This window comes from Chenopodium quinoa, unplaced genomic scaffold, assembly GCF_001683475.1.
Source record: "Chenopodium quinoa cultivar QQ74 unplaced genomic scaffold, ASM168347v1, whole genome shotgun sequence".
NCBI classification, from domain to species: Eukaryota; Viridiplantae; Streptophyta; class Magnoliopsida; order Caryophyllales; family Amaranthaceae; genus Chenopodium; species Chenopodium quinoa.
In genome coordinates, this window is record NW_018742951.1 from 2,810,332 (window position 1) to 2,828,144 (window position 17,813).

Below are 17,813 nucleotides of genomic sequence, written 5' to 3' on the forward strand. Positions count from 1 at the left end.
AACATCTTTCCTCTTTTTATTCTCTTCATTCTTTTGAGCCGGTTGTTCTTGCCGACTCCCTTTTTGCTTTTTGGATCTCTTATGATTCGACTGCTTGCTGGAGGAGCAGAGTTTGGACGCCTGTATATAGGCCTCTGCCTCCCTTAGCGCTTCAGGAAGAGTGAAAACCCTCTTCTGGACGAGATCAAACTTAAATTGCGATATGTCCTTTAGACCTTTGAAAAATTTTGTATAGGAAACCTCATCAGGCAATCCTTAAATCTGGATTCTCTCAAGATTGAACTTCCTGTCATATGAACAGAGCCCTTAGCGGTCTCCCTGAACAACCACCCCCAGGTCAATATTTGTCATTTAGGTAGGTATGTTTATTGAGAAGTTAGAGGCAAACAGCAACGCAAGCGTCCTAAAGTTGTTGATGCACCTAGGCGGTAGGTTGTTGAACCCCTGTTGGGCTATGCCCTTCAGTGTGGTTGGGAAGCATCTGCACCATGCAGCATCATCCAACCCTTATAAATACATGAGGTTGGTATATGCCATTAGGTGGTCTTCTTGGTTGGTGGTGCCGTCATAGGCACCGACCAAAATGTTCTTAACCTTGTCGGCTGTGTCGCCTTGGTTATTTCCTTGGAGAACGCATAAGGTTGTTCTCCAAGTTTGAGCAGACGGAGCTTCCAGTCCAAGGGTTGGACTTGATATGCCGCCTGTCCTCTGTAAAGAGCAGGCTGCCGGAAAGGTTGAGCGAACGGGCTGTATGATTATGAGGCACATGCGGCGCCGAACTAATAACATGAGGATCTTTTCAGATGGGCGAGCTGCCTAATAGGTACTCCTGTCCAGATAGGGAATTCTTCAAAGAGGTATTCCTGAAAGAGCTGTCTGGCATTGTCGGGGTTGATGCTGTGTCATGTGCTCGATGAACTACTGAGCATCATTGTAAGTCTTCTTACTTCCATCCAGTTCTTGATGCCGGATGGGCTTTCGTTTTGACGTCTCTGGGAGACGTATCTTTGTCCAATCAGTGAAGGGTTTGGTCCCCTCTTGCCGCTTGGGATGAAGAGTGGGTTCCTTATCGTTGACCGTCTTAGGCCTCTCAAAGTGAGGAGGCTTTTTGGCCGACTATCCCTTGTTAGGGCCAGCCATGTGAGTTTTGATGAGGTTTTTCATCTATCCGTTGAAGTCAGTTATGAACTTCAAGAATTCAGAACAGGTGATGTGAGCAGTCGACTCTTCAGTCAGGGACTTGTCGGCTGACTTGCTCGCACCAGCCTTATTAGCATTCCTCTCCTTTTTATCTTTGGAACAAATGCGTTTTGTGATGAGGGAACCATCTTCGAGCGTATGTACTTCGACCTCTAGATCCAACTTAGTATCGTGGTCTGTATGGACCTCTGCTTCATCCAGATTTCCTTGAATTTCCGGATGTGGTACAGGTTCTTCAGATGCCATCTCTGAGGTACTCTCCCCACAAGCGGCAAATGTTTCGGGGTTTCTTGATGTGTCCTACGGGAGAGTTACAACTCCAAGACTGGATTTGCTGGCACCTGTACCTGCAACAAACGGAAGCTCCAGTTGTTCGGAGTTTCGCCTCCGACGATCAAGTTAGTAACGGACGGAGTTGAGTAAAATGCGGAAAGTAAAAGTTGTTCTTCTCGTATCCCGAAATCTAGGAGATTTCACTATTGTAAGAACAGATGAATGGTGTAATGAATATAAGGTGTCCTTCCCAAGGTAATAAATGTCCCTATTTATAGGGCATGGGAGTGGGTGCCCTTACCTTAGGTCATTTAACTTGGGTAATTGGGCTGCGCCGTTTTTACGGCGCCACGGAAATTGAGCCCATGAAGGCCGCTATTTTCCCTTATGATTGATGTGTCACGTGTCTTATCTTGGTTGGCTCATTTCGAGCACCTCCTAGAGTGACACGTGTCACGGTCTGATTGGTCCACGTGCTTAGGGTATTTTTACCCTAAACAGTTTATTTATTACTGTAAAGAATAAATGAAACATTCATTGTTAGAAGTTGCAATTTTCATATTTAAAAAAAAATTATAAAAATTAAAGAAAAGAAGTGATACTGTTTTTGGTATACATGTAAATGAGAAAAATCATGTTTATAAGCATGATATACCAAGTTTAGGGATTATATTAGTCATTTTAACATTGAAATTGAGGGTAAATTTGTTATTTTAATCTTTTCTTCCTCTATATTTCTTCTCACGAATGACCATGGAAGCTCGTAATCCACATTTAAAATTCCACCTTTTCATCCCTCCAAACGAGTCATTTTCCTCCCCACAAGCCACCACTAATGCTGAGATGGTGCTAGATGTCGCGCTCAAATTAAATGTTTTCCCTAAGGGGTTAGTATAACCGTAGTTTATACTATTTGCCTACTAGGGTGTGTTTTTGTTCCATCGTCGCAAAGCGGCTGACGTTGAGGCCATTGTTGTTGAGAAAGGAATAAGAAGACGATATCGATTAGAAGACAAGAAGAAGAGGACGAATTTATGGTGGTTGTGATGGTTTTCGATGTGATGGTGGTGGATGTGATGAGTCTGGCTGTGATGTTGGTGGTGGCTGTGATGGAGATGCAGTGAGTAGAAGACCAATTTGTCTTATTTTTTCACAAAAGAAAAATAAAGTAAGTTTACAAAAATTACCTATTTTGCCACCTGGTATACACAATGTCGAGCCGTAAAAAACAAATTCATCTCATCCGCACAATATGTATATTAGGCAAATTAATAGGGCACTCCCCCATAGAAATCAAGGTAAAAGAAGTTAAAGAGGCACAAAAATCGTAGAAATCAATCTCAAATAAAAGGAAAACCTCAAATGGTGGGCCTCACTAACAATTCCATGGATTGAATCTCTTAAGTGATGGTGAAATTGTTTTATCGTTGGTGATAAAATAAACTTTTGAAAGTTTAGATGGTAAAAAACAGTTTATATTTTTTCAATAGTAAAAGTCAAAATATCTCAAAAGAAAAAAGTAAAAAATAAATAAAAATAAATAAATAGAAAACTTGAGAAAGTAGCTCTAAATCAGTGTACATGTTAAGAATTGGGGGAAAGATTAGGGGGAGAGAAAGACCCACACAGAAGGCCCGAGTAAAATTACATCTTAAAATCATATGATAATAGGAGGAGTAACTCACTTAAGTTATATACTAGTGATTCTTTGTTTCAATTTTTAATGTGAGATAACAACTCACACTTGCAAACTAACATGCCATTTTATTTTACCCATCACTAATTATTATTTTTTTTTAATTAGTTTTATTAATTTTTTTTTTTTGAAAAAAACCATCACTAATTATCTAATCTCTATTGTTATAGTTAAAACAATAATATCTTTCAAAAAAGAAAAAAAAAAAGTTAAAACAATAATATAACGAGGGGCAAAATGGGAAAGAAAAAGAGAGATATTTAAGGGGGTAGAAAACTAGAAACGGCGAAGTGTCGTCTGTCCTTTCCCGATAAGACCGGTGGTTGCTCAAATGGGGGAAAGCTTAGGGCATTGATCCTCGAGCACATATACATTCACCCTCTCTTCCTCTCTCCTCTTCCCTCATTTTTCCTACTGTTCACTCATTTTCCGGCAACTCATTTTATTAATTGAAATACTAGTAAATTATTTAAATTATTTTTAAAACTTAATTTTCCCGACACAACAAAAACATTCAAATTTCAAACCCTACTTCTTCGCCTTTCTTACTTCTTCATTTTCCTTATTACAACTGAATTAACTGATTTCTCTTCACATTAATGCTCTATTTATTTAGGTAATTTTTATTTCCTATCTTTCCGCATTTTTTGGAGCTTAATTTTAGTCAGAAAATTCCCATTTATATATAATTTAATTTAATTAAGATCTTATTATTATTCTAAATTATTATTTCTTAAAATTTTGGTTGAACAGGTTAGAAAGAGAAGAAGTTGTAGATCCAAGAACTTGAGAGCTAGTAATTACGCAGGTAAATTTAAAGCTTGTATTAATGCCCTCGTCGTCTTCGTCGCTGTCGTCTTAAAAATATCTCTAATCAATTTAAATACAAATATTTACAGCTAAGCGAAGCTAATCTGAGCAATTATCATAACCATCTATTTAAATTTTAACCAGAAAAAATTAGCTGAAAGCAACTTTATTTCATAATATGATGATCAAAGCTTATTAAGTTATTATTATTATTATTATTGTTGTTTAGGTTAGAGAGAGAAAGAGAGAGAAAAAATAGGCTTTTTGGGGTTAATTAGCTTTTTCGAGAGCATAAAAAAGTCTTGGTTTTAGGTATGTGCTTAACTATAAACAATTTCAGATCTCAACTTACAACTCACTAGCTACTGTACTAACTTAGCTAAATACTTACCTAAGCCTAAACTAAATATAACTTCATAGCTTATTACACTCTCTTTAGTATTTGTACTACTTCAATTTTTATTAGTATTATTATTAAATTAACTTAGTATCTGATGCTCCTTTTTATACTTTCATTTCCATTCTTTTTATTAAAAATGTATTTATAATACTAATACTGTACATTTTCTATTTTAAGAAATTATTATTATCGCATTAAACAAGAATAATAATTTTACATCTATGTAATAATGACATACAATACCGAGTGCGGTTGATGGTTATTGTGTGTAGTTGATGAATTGATTCAGTTTTGGTTATAAATTTTGTTGATTAATTATTTATCACTGCAGAAAAATAAAAAGAGTTTGCTTTAAAGAGACAAGAGGCTGCTTACTGTAGCAGTGTTTCAGCAGCAGTACATACTGAATTCTGAATTGTGATTAAAGCATTTTTTATATTTTCTTTTTATTTTTTTCTTTTACATATTTATTTTATTTTCTTGTTTTCTTTGTTGCAGAAAAAACCACAATAACTCTGATACATCGTCATCAATGCATAAGAGATAGGACATACTAATAACAGCCTAACCACCCTCAAAAATCTAAAGAAAAAAAAAGAGAGAAAATATTTATTTTCTTTTATTTTTTTTACTTTTATTGCTCACACTTCTGACAGCTGGGAGGAAAAGAGGCAAGTAGGAAGGAGGAGCAAAAGAAAGAAAAAAAGCTGATATTTATTTGTGGTTATTATGAAAGTGGGATGGTATGGAAGTGGACGAGATTCAGAGTTCACAGCAAGCTTGCAAGTACTCTAGGGTTAATTCTAATGGTAGAATTGATACTTCTAAGATAGGAGGGGGAGGTAGTGGTGGGCATGACAACGCCGGCCGAGGAGAGGATGAAATAGAGGAGACAGACCTCCGCCGGGCTATCGTGCCCACCACCACTACCTCCACCAACCCCGCTGCTGTCACGGGAAACGGGAGCAGCGGAGGGGTAGGAGGGGATATGCAAGTGGGGAGTAGTAACAGGTTTGGGAGGCAGTGGCAACCTTCATCTAGGATAATTAGGGTTTCGAGGGCGAGTGGAGGGAAAGATCGTCATAGTAAGGTGTTGACGGCGAAAGGGCCAAGAGATCGTCGTGTTAGACTGTCTGTTACTACTGCAATCCAGTTCTATGATCTGCAAGACAGGTTGGGGTATGATCAGCCAAGTAAAGCGGTTGAGTGGCTAATTAAAGCGGCTGCAGATGCTATCAACGAGCTTCCGTCTTTGAATACTAGCAGTTTTCCGCCGGAGACTCCGAGGCAGTTGAGTGATGAGCGTAAGCCTGTTCTAAATGGTGTAGATTCAGCAGATGTGGAGCTAGATGGTGACCCTGGTTATGGTCAGAACCAGCAACAAATGAGTACAAAATCAGGGTGTTGTAGCAACAATTCGGAAACAAGTAAAGGATCTGGTCTGTCGCTGTGTCGGTCTGAGAACCGAGTTAAGGCGAGGGAAAGAGCGAGGGAGAGGAGGACGGCAAAGGATAAGGAAAGAGATGGTGAACCAACAAGGGTTAGTGTTGCTTCCCATCAACATAATCAACACCATCAAAATGTAAGCTCAATGCCACAAACATCGTCTTTCACTCAGTTACTCACGGCAGGTATGAGCAATCTAAATGAGAGTAACAACGGAGCAGCAGCGAGCTCGAGCCCTTCGCCTCATCACCATGTAGATTCGGAAGTAGATTTGTTTCATAAACATTCAAGAGGAGGCAATAACAACAATCAGTGGTTATCATCAGCAGCTGCGGCAAGTACAACTCCTATGGCAGATTACTTTGGGACCGGACTCATTGGCCTATCCTCGACTCGAGCAGGCCAGATCCAAATGGGAAACAATTCATCATCAGTCCCCCAAGTGATGACCATTTCATCCTTCGGGGGGTCGGAAAATCATCAGCATCAGTCCCACCATGATCAACTTTACCAGCACCAGCACCAGCATTTCCCCTTCATGTCAGACCAACAACACCTAATACAAGTCGCAAACGCAGCGGCCTCAGCCGGAGCGAGTGGGGGAGGAAATGACTATAACTTAAACTTCAGCATTTCCTCTTCTTCTACTCCTACTCCCAGCTTAGCCGCTGGTTTCAATAATAGGGGGACCCTTCAGTCCAATTCTCCGTCTCTGTTGCCTTACCTCCAAAGGTTTTCTACTACAGACGGATCAAGCTTGCCCTTCTTCCTTAGCAATGCAACAGTCTCTTCCGCGTCACCAACGATTATCGAAAACCACCACCATCACAACCACCACCACCACCAGCAGTTTCAGCCACCAGGGTTGCAGCTCTATTACAGTGACGGAAACCGGCAATCAGACCAGAAGGGGAAAGGAAAGAACTGAAATTTTTTCACAAATCATATTCAGTTTGTAAGTTCTACCTTTCCTTAACCTTTTTTAAAAATTTAACTTAATTTCTTACTGTTCTTCATTTCTGTAAAATTTAACCTGTTTGATTGATAGTCTTTTGCTAAACTTTCCAATTGTGGGCCATTTTTTTTTTTCTTAGTATGATATGATGCCTCAAAAGTTGCTTGTTGCATTATTACTTTTTGGATTGACGTGTTATAAATTCATGGTACTGTGAAAATAAAGGCTTAGATTTCTTGGTAATCAACTAATCATTAATATATAAATATTTGGTAATGTATAACTGTTGTTGTATTTTATCAAAGTATAAATGCTTATTGTTATACTATATAGTTTGTCTTATATGATTTATATGCTTGGATTTTGGTGATTAGGATTCGGCTGGTTGTCTGGAATTTTATATTTTTGTTGCTGAATTGTTGTCCTAGAATAAGATTGTAAGTAAACAGGTGTTGATAATCCACCTTGTGACCCAATAAACCTTTACAGAGAATTGCACAGAAGATATGGGGTTTGAGTAGTATTGGATTTAGCAACCCAATGACCATATGCTCCCCAATTAAACTCTTGTCTGAAATACCCAATGTGTTTGCAATGTATGTTTGTAATTAATTGGCAACCACCTTGTTTTAGTCATTGGTTGGTAAATCCTTCTAGACATGTTAAATCGAGTACTCCGGATAGGATTCTGAATGGTTTAATTAATTATTGTGTTTTGAATCGTCTTTCACCTTGAATAGGATTCTAAATGGGTTAACTAACTATAGAGTTTTAAATCAGCTTTCACCTTGAATACGATTCTTTCTAATGGGTTAATTAGTTATAAATTATTCGAAATTTCGAATCAACTTTCACCTTTTAAGAAAATATTAATTATTCTGTATTGAGTAAGATATTATCTACTCACACCAGTAACACCTATTACTCTAATAGTTTAAAAAGTAATAATTTTTTTTCTCTAGCCAAATCGACAAAAGTGATGCATTATGGTTTTCAAATTTTTACAAATTTTTGGTCGATTAGAATACTATTGAACAATTGAATGGACGTACAAGATCAAAATAAATCATACTTATATGTCTATTTTTGTTGTAAAACATGTGTTGTGAGCTACTAATCTAGATTCTAGAAGTGCGTGCCTGTCTACAAGAATTTACCTAATTCTATATCAAAGATGCCACCATTAATATTTAATAGCCTGGTTCCTCCTTGATGTACTACCGTCTACCCTGAGTTGAACCTAAAACATCTTTCCTTGACTAATTTTTCCTTCAAACTTTTATTTTAAAGTTAACTCCCTAGACCCCATTTAAATTTGATATCATGTTATAGTCTTTTTTCTAGGTCCTCAAAGATATGCCTTCGGTTCCCAAAAAAAAAATCTTAGCCTTTGCTCTAGAGGATCTCTGTAATTTTACATTGTACAATGTTTTTTATTTTTTTATTTATTGTATTTATGTGTATGCATTTTAATAACCCCTGAAGTACATACATTGGAAAAAAAAAAAAATTAAAATGTGCTTTATGTTAACTTATAATTCTCCATTTCTCAAAAAATTGTAATATGGGGATGAGACATGAATTTTGAGAAAAAGAAATGATATAGGAATAAAGATTAGGACTCATGTGATGAAGAGTACGAAAGAAAGAAAATATGTGCAAATAAGAAAATGTTACAACATTTATAAAACTTGCTACAAAAGGCAATTGTTGCAATATTTGTAAATTATGTTAATATAAATGGATTTTTAATCGGAAATTATCTAATAAAATCAAGATTTTGTAAGAAATTATCTAATAAAATCAAGATTTTGTGAGAAATCATCTAATAAAATGTAAAATGTTGTAAAATACTACCTCATCACTGACCTAATAATCTAGCCTTGACACATTTCAATGCACCTCGAATCCACTGCTTTCATCCCCAAAACCAACACAACTCGCTTGAAAATGCATCTACCACGCCGCACCACCCTCCAACCCTAAAACCACTAGCACTTACCCCAAAATCCACCTGCCCGTAGCCCTAAACTACCCTAACCAACTCGGAATATCCTCCAACCACCCCGAAATAACATTACCACCTTGAAAGCCAACCACCGGGGTGGTTTCGATGTTATTTTGAGGTGGGTCAACGATGGAAAATTAAGTCAACAATGGGAATACGGACAGATATAATATTTTACAACATTTTACCCTTTATTAGATAGTTTATTACAACATTTTATATTAGGTAGTTTTTCATATAATCTAGGATTAATTTGGTACTTTTTCAAAAAAAATCCTATATAAATCATTCACTTGCTTTACTTGTATAATATAAAGTCTGTTTTTTTTTTTTGTTTTTTTTTTTTTTTTTTTTTTTACGGGATACAATATAAAGTTAATAAAGAATAAGTTTTCATTAAATTATGTGAAGTCAAAGTGATGCATTCATTTTGTAATTAAAGAAGTGTAAATTTACTCTTATCCAACCTAGCTATAAACTCTTATATGAACCTGGTTCACACTAATCTTATGTAGACCACTAATATTAGAGACACTATGGTTGTTCTATTAAAAAAAATTAAAAAAAAAGGTCACTATATTAAGATAAAGGTTATTATGTTGAAATAAAAGTCATTGTGACATTATAAAGGTTGTAAAAGGTTACTAATGCTTTTAATGATATTTTTTAATATACTTACGAATAATAAAGGTCACTATGTTAAAATCAAGATCACTATGTTCAACATACCGTCGTACTTCAAATTCACAATAATATTAAATGTCACAGAAGTTATAATAAAGGTTATAATGTTAAAACTAAGACTAATATGCTAAAATTAGGATCACTATGTTCAATATAACACTAGTTGCATGTGTATAAATCTCATGTCCATAATAATATTATTATTGTGGACCAGGTTCACTGTAAGTTTTTTCCTACCCAACCTACTTGTTTAATTTTATTTTTCTTTCTTCCATAACTCTCCTTTTAATTAGAATTTATGATATTCCACTTATTTGTTTTAATTGCGACAATTAATTAAAAGTGGATGTTTTACATACTTTTTAATACTGTATATGTAAAATTTAAAAAATAATTAAAAAATAAAAAAAGTGCCTTGAACTTAAAGACTAATTGGGAATTTGGCATCTATGGTTGTTATTACTCATGATAGGTTAGCACTGACATGATAAATAACTGAAATTTATGTCTATTGTGAAAAATGCTACCAATCCTCAAACTTGTATGCTTGTGGAACATAATTCTAAATGCCTTTATTGTAAGTTCTTCTTCATCCCCTTGTCACTTCAGCTTTTATTTTCTCTTTATTTCTATTCAAGCAGTTGTTTCTTTTCTCTTTTGCTGTAGTAAATTTAGTCATCTTGGGTATAAATCTTGTTTCCATACTTCCCCTGTATTGCCCTTAGAATCTCACTATCCTTTTAAGGTTTTAGTTGTACCCACAATTGGCCAACCAATAACCTTCAACCACTACCAATTCCATCAAACTATACTTTTGAAGTGTTAAATAATAAGTGTATGTGGTGTCATTTCTATGTCCTATGTAAACTTTGATAGAATTAAAGTGACTTTATCTTGATTACATTGTTTACCTGTTCATTTTGAGCTGGTGGTTGTCCAATTTTCTCAAGGTTCTATCTGGGGCCTCTATTAGGCTTCATAACACTTGATTCCTCTGCCTCCTTCCCCACCATTTCTCTTTGTGTGATGTTCTTTTTAATTAATATTCTAATAAATCACGCGAGTGAGAGTGTCTTATAAATATAATCATGAAATGACCATTCATCACAACAAATAAGGCAAATATAAGAATGTTGGATAAATTTTAAAAATATATGGAAAGCGTTCCTTTGATTTTTAAAGTACAGATGGACACGATATGTGAAACTAATGTCACTAAAGATTTTTTTGTTTTTGTAAAGATTGAAGCTTGCCATAGGTGAAGAATTCAAATACTTTACATATAGTTGGTCTACTGTTAAAAAACTTTTGCAAGTGTTTAGAACTTATGATGCATGCATGCGGTTACAGGACTTATGCCTGGAAACCATTTTTTTTAAAAAATAATTTTTAAACTCTTTAGTACACAAGAAATAGATAATATTAAAAAAAAAAATGTGCCCTCCTTGTCTCGTAGATTAAGACAGAATTTAATGGATTGGTGTTACTAACATGAAGAATATTATTCAGCACATAAATATGTTCTCTAAATGCTATGTTATTTACCATATAACAAATTAACAATTATGATCGTGGTTTTAATAAAATATTAAAATATAAGAGGAGACTAGGATCATGATTAATGCAGTTGACATGGCATTTTAAGGTTGGAATTTTGGATAGAAATTTAGAAACCAATAGAATTGCCACGAAACTAACCCAACTCGAAACACACTGGCTAATTGAAAGTGACTTAATCTAGATTTTAATTTGCATATACATAATAATTATGCTCTTAAGTAATCATTGTAAAGACATTTATCATTGAAATCATTTTTTATTATATTAAGATTGTTTGCCGGATGACATAAGGCACCAAGTTTAGATCAAGACACTAAGTATGCCATATATGGAAGTGATAAGGACTTTAAAAGTTCTAATGAGTTATTAATTATGGACCACTAATTGCTATCTCTAATATGAGTATATGTTTGTGTAATGTGACCCAATGCAAATTGAATGTGTCAAAATCATTGGCAATTAGAAAATCAACCAAAACAAATTAGTTGACAGGTATTATATTGACTATTAAGTATATGAGAGAACTATAGAAGTAATAAGTTAGGACTTGGGAGCAGTTTAACCACATAAGTACTCTAAAAATGAGACATCAAACACGTAACATAAGTTTGAATAAGATGATAGGTTTTGATATTATTCTTATCTAATTACTAGTGGACCTTATCCCTTTAGAATAGTGAAGTATTGTCTTGCATTTTAGGAATGATACTAGAGCAGACCCTATCTCTAATGAATAGTGATATATTGTCTTGTCACTGTATTAAATTTTGTCTTTTCGTGTTGTTCATAATTGAATGTGTTCATTTTATCTGATATGATATGAGTTTTTCTAATTAAATCCGACGTGATGTGGATTTTCTAATCTAATCTATTTAATTTTTAAATTTGACAAATTTATATGGTTGAAGATATATATTTAGATTTGATGTTAAATTTGTATGAATGTGTTATTGAGAGTTTGCTCCAATTTCTCGAGATGAGAAACATTTATGTTTCTTTTAATGGCAAATATGTGGATAATGGTTGGTTTTTTTTTTAATATTTTACTATCTTTTCTTACTGAGTTATTTTCATCCTCCTTCCATTTTTATGATACCTTCTTCAATCTTTCGAATCATCCATGGAAGACGAACCCCATCACCATAATCAACACCATTCCCGACACCAATAACACCATCATATCCGGCGGTTTGCCTCCAAATTTAACGAATAACCGTAAGGAAAATACATAAATTAAGGGTACGGTTAACCCCAAATGGTAGGTTTTTGCCATTGTTTGAAATTGTTACCTCCATTGTTGAAGAGAGATTCGATTTCCATTGTTGAAAACTGCTCATAGTTCATGGTTGAAGAGAGAGAAGCTGAGAGCAGTGGGTATTTTTTTACCAAAAGACCAAACGCGCTTTTGAGAAACATACATATGTCGAGAAACTTGTATTTTCTCAGTTATTGAAGTTTTTTTTTATTTTATTAATTAATTTTTTTGAACTTACAATTTATTAAAGTATTCAAGTTTTTTTCATTAATAAAAAAAATACAATTACAAAAATGATTTGCCGTGATATAATTTGATAAGATTGATGTGATGAATTATGAAATAAGCAATACATTTGCTTGGAAAAGTTGAGCCGTAGATAACCTCAATTAAAAAAAAAATCCCTTTTGCACCAATAGAAACATGAATTTTGTTTCACATTAAATTCAAAATACTACTAAACCTTGACTTTTGTAATATATATATATATATATATATATATAATAAATTATTAATAAATATAGAAAATAATTTCTAAAGCTAATTTTTACTTCTTCTTTTTTTTACCTTGTTCTACTTTACTATTTTTGGCTACGTCTTTTACTATTTTAAGTCTTTTATTCTCTACATTTAATCTACCTTTTGAATCCCTTAACATATTAATTTATCTACCTTTTCCCTATATCCACCCTAACTTTTACTTTGTCTCCCTTTAATAATACACTTCATTCGAACTAAAAGCTAAACTAACAAGCCTCATTATTCTCTAAACATCCAAATTCAATAAATATGTATGTCATTAAATGGATCTGGATAGGATAACTAATTGCTAAATGCTTACCACGGTTTAGGTTGGTTATACTAGTAAGGTACTAGAAGAAATCAATTTCTTGACATGTTACTTAGCATTATTTTTTTTGGGATTAAGATTTCGATTGTTGTTAGTCATAAAGACCCCGGTCATTATGTATATCGCGGATGCCATCTTTAGCTCATCATTGTTAGTCATTCCATTGAAATGTTGGATAAGATGGGTTTAAATGGTGAAAATTCACGAAAGGATTGCATTAGTTATCTCATAAGTCAAGTTCATTTGTCTAATAAAGTTTCAATGCCATTTGAATCTGCTCGTTAATGTCAAAGTTAGGACAATCTGAAGTTGATTGATGTTTTTGCTTGACAAAAGAAGATGGTAGTTGTTATCATAAACTTATCAAGTGTTAATATGCTTGGCATCCACTCTTGCAACGTTGAAATTCTAAATGGGATATGTGATGTGATGAGGTCTATGTGCAGTGCTTCCTTTATGTATCAAGTTTATATCTATTCTCTAACATTAACATAACTTTGTTGTCACAATCTTTAGTAAATAAAATCACCAAAAGATAGAAGACCCTTTTAGTATAGAATTTGATGTGTATCTTAGAAAACTAGTAAATTTTGCTCGTGTTAAGTTGTAATTAGTTGGTTGCCATCTTAGTACTACGGTGCTAAACAAAGCCTTAATTCTAATCGGTATCAGAGAGAGTCATTTCATTACTAAGTTGCTTACTAAATTATCACAAATTAATACCAACAGAGTTAGACTGTTATCATTGATGTCTTGTAATACTTGAGGTTAAGATCGAGCTTCCCACCACTACTAATAACTTTTGCACTATCATAAAAGACAGCCACACACTTCTAATCTACCCGTCCAAATAAATTGGATTGTCTTATTGATCATCGAGATTAACTAGGAATCTTTAACAACAGTGTAGCTAGGAATCTGACAAATGGCACAATACCACTTTGACAGAAGCCTTATTCTCTGTACTCAAGTGTTTTAACGCACCCTTTTTCTTTTTAAACGTGCCTCTAATTCTGAAATTTGGTCATAGAACTCGTAGTGTTATGTAGTGTTAGAAGTCAATTACTAGTACTCCATTTTGCTTTGTTGATCAAAATTAATTTACCTACAAATTAACATGAAAGACATAACCTAGTGAATATAGACTTGTTATAAGCTATGAAGTTTGTTAAAAATTTTGTGCAAAATGATTGGAGTAAAGTTTGAATGTTGTCGATGAATTTCTAGTATTTTCGTTCTGTATTACGCTACATGCCATTCACATATAGCTCTATGTAAATGTGTTTTTACTTTGACTGATACTAACATAGTGTTGTTCGTGAAGTTTTGTGCAGGTAGACATTGATGGAGCAACGTAAATAGAAGCCCCTGAGTCCCTCAAGAGAATGCAGATTATACCTGTTCATGTTCTCTCTACTTGTGAATTCAATGCTTCTGATTTTGTTTGGATTCTAAATTTTAAAATTTTCCCAATTTGTAGTCAATGTAATTTGATTCACATTGATGTAGTTGAATTTGTTAATTTATGCGAAAGCAAAGTCGTGTGTTTTGATCTACAACGTACATTTTTCTTAATCGCTAGTGGTATTTATGATTCTTGGTTTTGTATACTCATGGAATTACAGGACTTGTGTTAAAAATAGCTAGCAAACTTTTTCCTTTACTGATTGGCAGGAAGGCAGCAGACTCCCAACCATCCTAACCAGGAAGGCAGCAAACCACTTTTCTTTCCTGATTGGCAGCTTGTCGGCGGCCATTCCAGCTCCTCTTGTCGCCGGCAACAACAACCCATTCAAGAGCCTATTTGCAGAAGCTTGCACTCCAATTCAGCTCAACTGGTTTGTTATATAAGTTTAGTCTTTTCTCTTTAGTTTGTGCTAGTTTTTTTTTAGTTAGGTGGTTTGTGTTGGTTTTATTCATTTACTAGATGAAACATGTGTGATACAAGGTTTGTTTAATTTTTTAAAACAATTTTTTTTTTTTTTTTTTTTTTTTTTTTTTTTTTTTTTTTTTTTTTTTTTTGTATTTATGTGCTAATATTTGTTATATACTTAGATAAATTTCTTAATATCAAAAGATAATATTTTAAATTTAATTAATTTAAACTTAAAAATTTCATTCGCCAATTGTTGATGCGTATGTTCAAGAAACTTAAACACACACAAGGATAATTCAAGCCTAATTCTCTATAGGATTCGTCCACCAAGAATTAAACAAGAAGACAAGTAGATTAATTAAGTTAAAGGTCACACCACCCCTTAATTAACCAACTTAAACAAAGCTTAAAGAACCTAATCACCAACTTAAACAAAGCTTACAGAACCTAATCACCAGCTTCAACAAACGAATGTTTTGATTGCAAAACAAACAAATACTTTGATTTATTAATCTGAAATTTTTTTATATCTAAAAGTCATGAAATTACAACTATTTATAGACTAAAAATTAACTAATTCTAAGTCTATTAGGACTAGGACAAGTCCATAGCCATTAGCCCCAAGTAACCCAAATAGAATAGGAAAACTAATTCTACTTAGATTAGGAAACTAATTTCAATTCTACTTAGATTAGGAGACTAATTCTACCTAGTCTATAATTTCTAAAATAAATTAAATTAATCCTAAGTGCTTAAACCAAAAAAAATCGTTTCAAGTGAAAGGTAAAAACTTGCAAGCAAAAACTAATTAAAAACCACTAAGTAGAGTAAGTAGAATGATCCGGAACTTGAGCTTGTAACGTACTAGACACCAAGTTCCTTTGCTTGAACCGTCCAAGAACCGCCAATTTGTAGCTTCTAATGAGTTAATGTTCAAGTTTAGGTTTTCCTTGTAAAGATTTAACAAACTCTCGAAATTCTCAATATCCGGATCATCCTCCTCTTCTTCAAAAGAATTTGTCCTCAAATCTCGAAGTTCATCATCAGGAACATAACGAACCAAATCTCCCACATTAAATGTAGCACTTACACCATAGTCACCGGGAAGATCGAGCTTGAAAGCATTATCATTCACTTTCTCAATAACCTTGAAAGGACCTTCACTTTGAGGCATGAGCTTATTCTTTCTCTTGCTTGGAAACCTTTCTTTCCTTATATGCAACCACACCAAATCACCAACCTTGAAGTTTTGTGGCTTTATATGTCGATTTGCTCTCTCTTTGTACATTGAATTTATCTTCTCAATTCTAGCATGCACTTGAGCATGTAACTTCTACATCACTTGAACTTTGGTCTTAGCATCATGATTCACCAATTCACCCTTAGGAAAAGGAATTAAATCCAAAGGTAGCCTTGGATTCGTACCATACACAATCTCAAAAGGTGAATGATTAGTAGCATAAGTAAGAGAACGATTATAAGAAAACTCATCATGAGCAAGTTTAACATCCCAATCCTTTTGAGTTTTACTTACCAATCCACACAACAATACTCCCAAAGTTCGATTAGTAACTTCCATTTGCCCATCCGTTTGAGGATGATAAGAAGTGCTAAATAAAAGCTTAGTTCCAACTAGCTTCCACAAAGACTTCCAAAAGAAACTCATGAATTTAACATCCCTATCACTCACAATTGTTTTAGGCATACCATGCAACCGAACAATTTCTCTAAAATAATGATCAGCTATATGCAATGCATCATCAGTTTTGTGACAAGCAATAAAATGAGCCATTTTAGAGAATCTATCAATTACCACCATGATAGTTGTTTAGGGTAAAAATACCCATGACGAATGGACCAATCCGGACCTGCCACATGTCCGCCATAAGGACCAATCAGCGTCCGCCACTTGTCACTCTAAGAGGTCCAACATGGACTAATCAGGCCACACCATGTGGCCCATAATCCGCCAACCTGGAAAACGGCCATCATAGGCCCGTATTTCGAGGCAAGCCCAATCAGTCCTAGGTTTCGCCAGAAAACCTAGTATTGGGCACGTACTTCGAGGATATATAAACAGGTAATTAGCCTCCATTAAACAACAGAATCATCTCACCAAGAGAAGCCTAAATACACGTGCATTCTGACTGCTAGACCAGACTTAGCATTAATTGCACTCCTTGATCACTCCTCTCTTTAGGGAAACCAGGTCACCCTTTTACTTTCCGCATCATTTACTCCTCAAACACGTTCTAACTTGATCGTCGGAGGCGGAGCTCCTACCACCCGGAGTCTCTGTTGCTTTGCAGGTACAGGCGCAAGGATTCTAGTCCCGAAATTGTAACTCTCCCACAGGACATAAAAAAACCTCGAAACAATAGCATCTTAACCCCTTTGAGTTTGAGGCAATCCAACTATAAAATCCATGGAGACATCCTCCTAAGGAAAATCAGGAACAGGTAAAGGAGTGTAAAGACCTTGATGGAACACACTCTTTTCCTTTTGACATGAAGCACACCTTGCAATCACAGATTGAATATCCCCTTAGATCTTAGGCCAATAAAAATGCTCTTATAAAATGCTAAGAGTTTTATTGATACCAAAATGCCCTACAATTCCTCCACCATGAGCTTCTCTCACAATCAACTCACGGATAGAACACTTGGGAACACACAATCGATTCCCCTTGAAAAGGAAACCATCTTGAGTCACATAGGAACCTACGGCCCCCTTTGCAAAATTCTCAAGTATAGGTGTAAATTCTTCATCACTTGCATAATACTCTTTGATCAAATCAAAA

At 34.6% G+C, this 17,813-nt stretch overlaps 1 protein-coding gene across 4 annotated transcripts; it reads left to right on the forward strand.

Annotated features, from left to right (window-relative positions):
- Window positions 1-3,130: 3,130 nt before the first annotated feature.
- LOC110728517 (transcription factor TCP2-like) lies at window positions 3,131-14,733 on the forward strand. 4 transcript variants are annotated; one of them, XM_021908157.1, is made up of 5 exons: window positions 3,131-3,785; window positions 3,923-3,977; window positions 4,711-4,775; window positions 4,878-6,780; window positions 14,472-14,733. In XM_021908157.1, exon 4 carries the CDS (start codon window positions 5,125-5,127, stop codon window positions 6,751-6,753), a length of 1,629 nt encoding a protein of 542 aa, XP_021763849.1. In that variant the 5' UTR covers window positions 3,131-3,785; window positions 3,923-3,977; window positions 4,711-4,775; window positions 4,878-5,124; the 3' UTR covers window positions 6,754-6,780; window positions 14,472-14,733. The 4 variants fall into 4 exon arrangements, with proteins under 4 accessions (XP_021763849.1, XP_021763846.1, XP_021763847.1 ...); XM_021908154.1 differs by having other exon boundaries at window positions 3,340-3,785; window positions 14,462-14,733; XM_021908155.1 differs by lacking the exon at window positions 4,711-4,775 and having other exon boundaries at window positions 3,340-3,785; window positions 14,462-14,733.
- Window positions 14,734-17,813: the final 3,080 nt, after the last annotated feature.

What these genes read in the sequence shown, in the direction of transcription:
- LOC110728517 (XM_021908157.1), top strand. Translation starts at nt 5,125, where the DNA reads ATGGAAGTGGACGAGATTCAGAGTTCACAGCAAGCTTGCAAGTACTCT.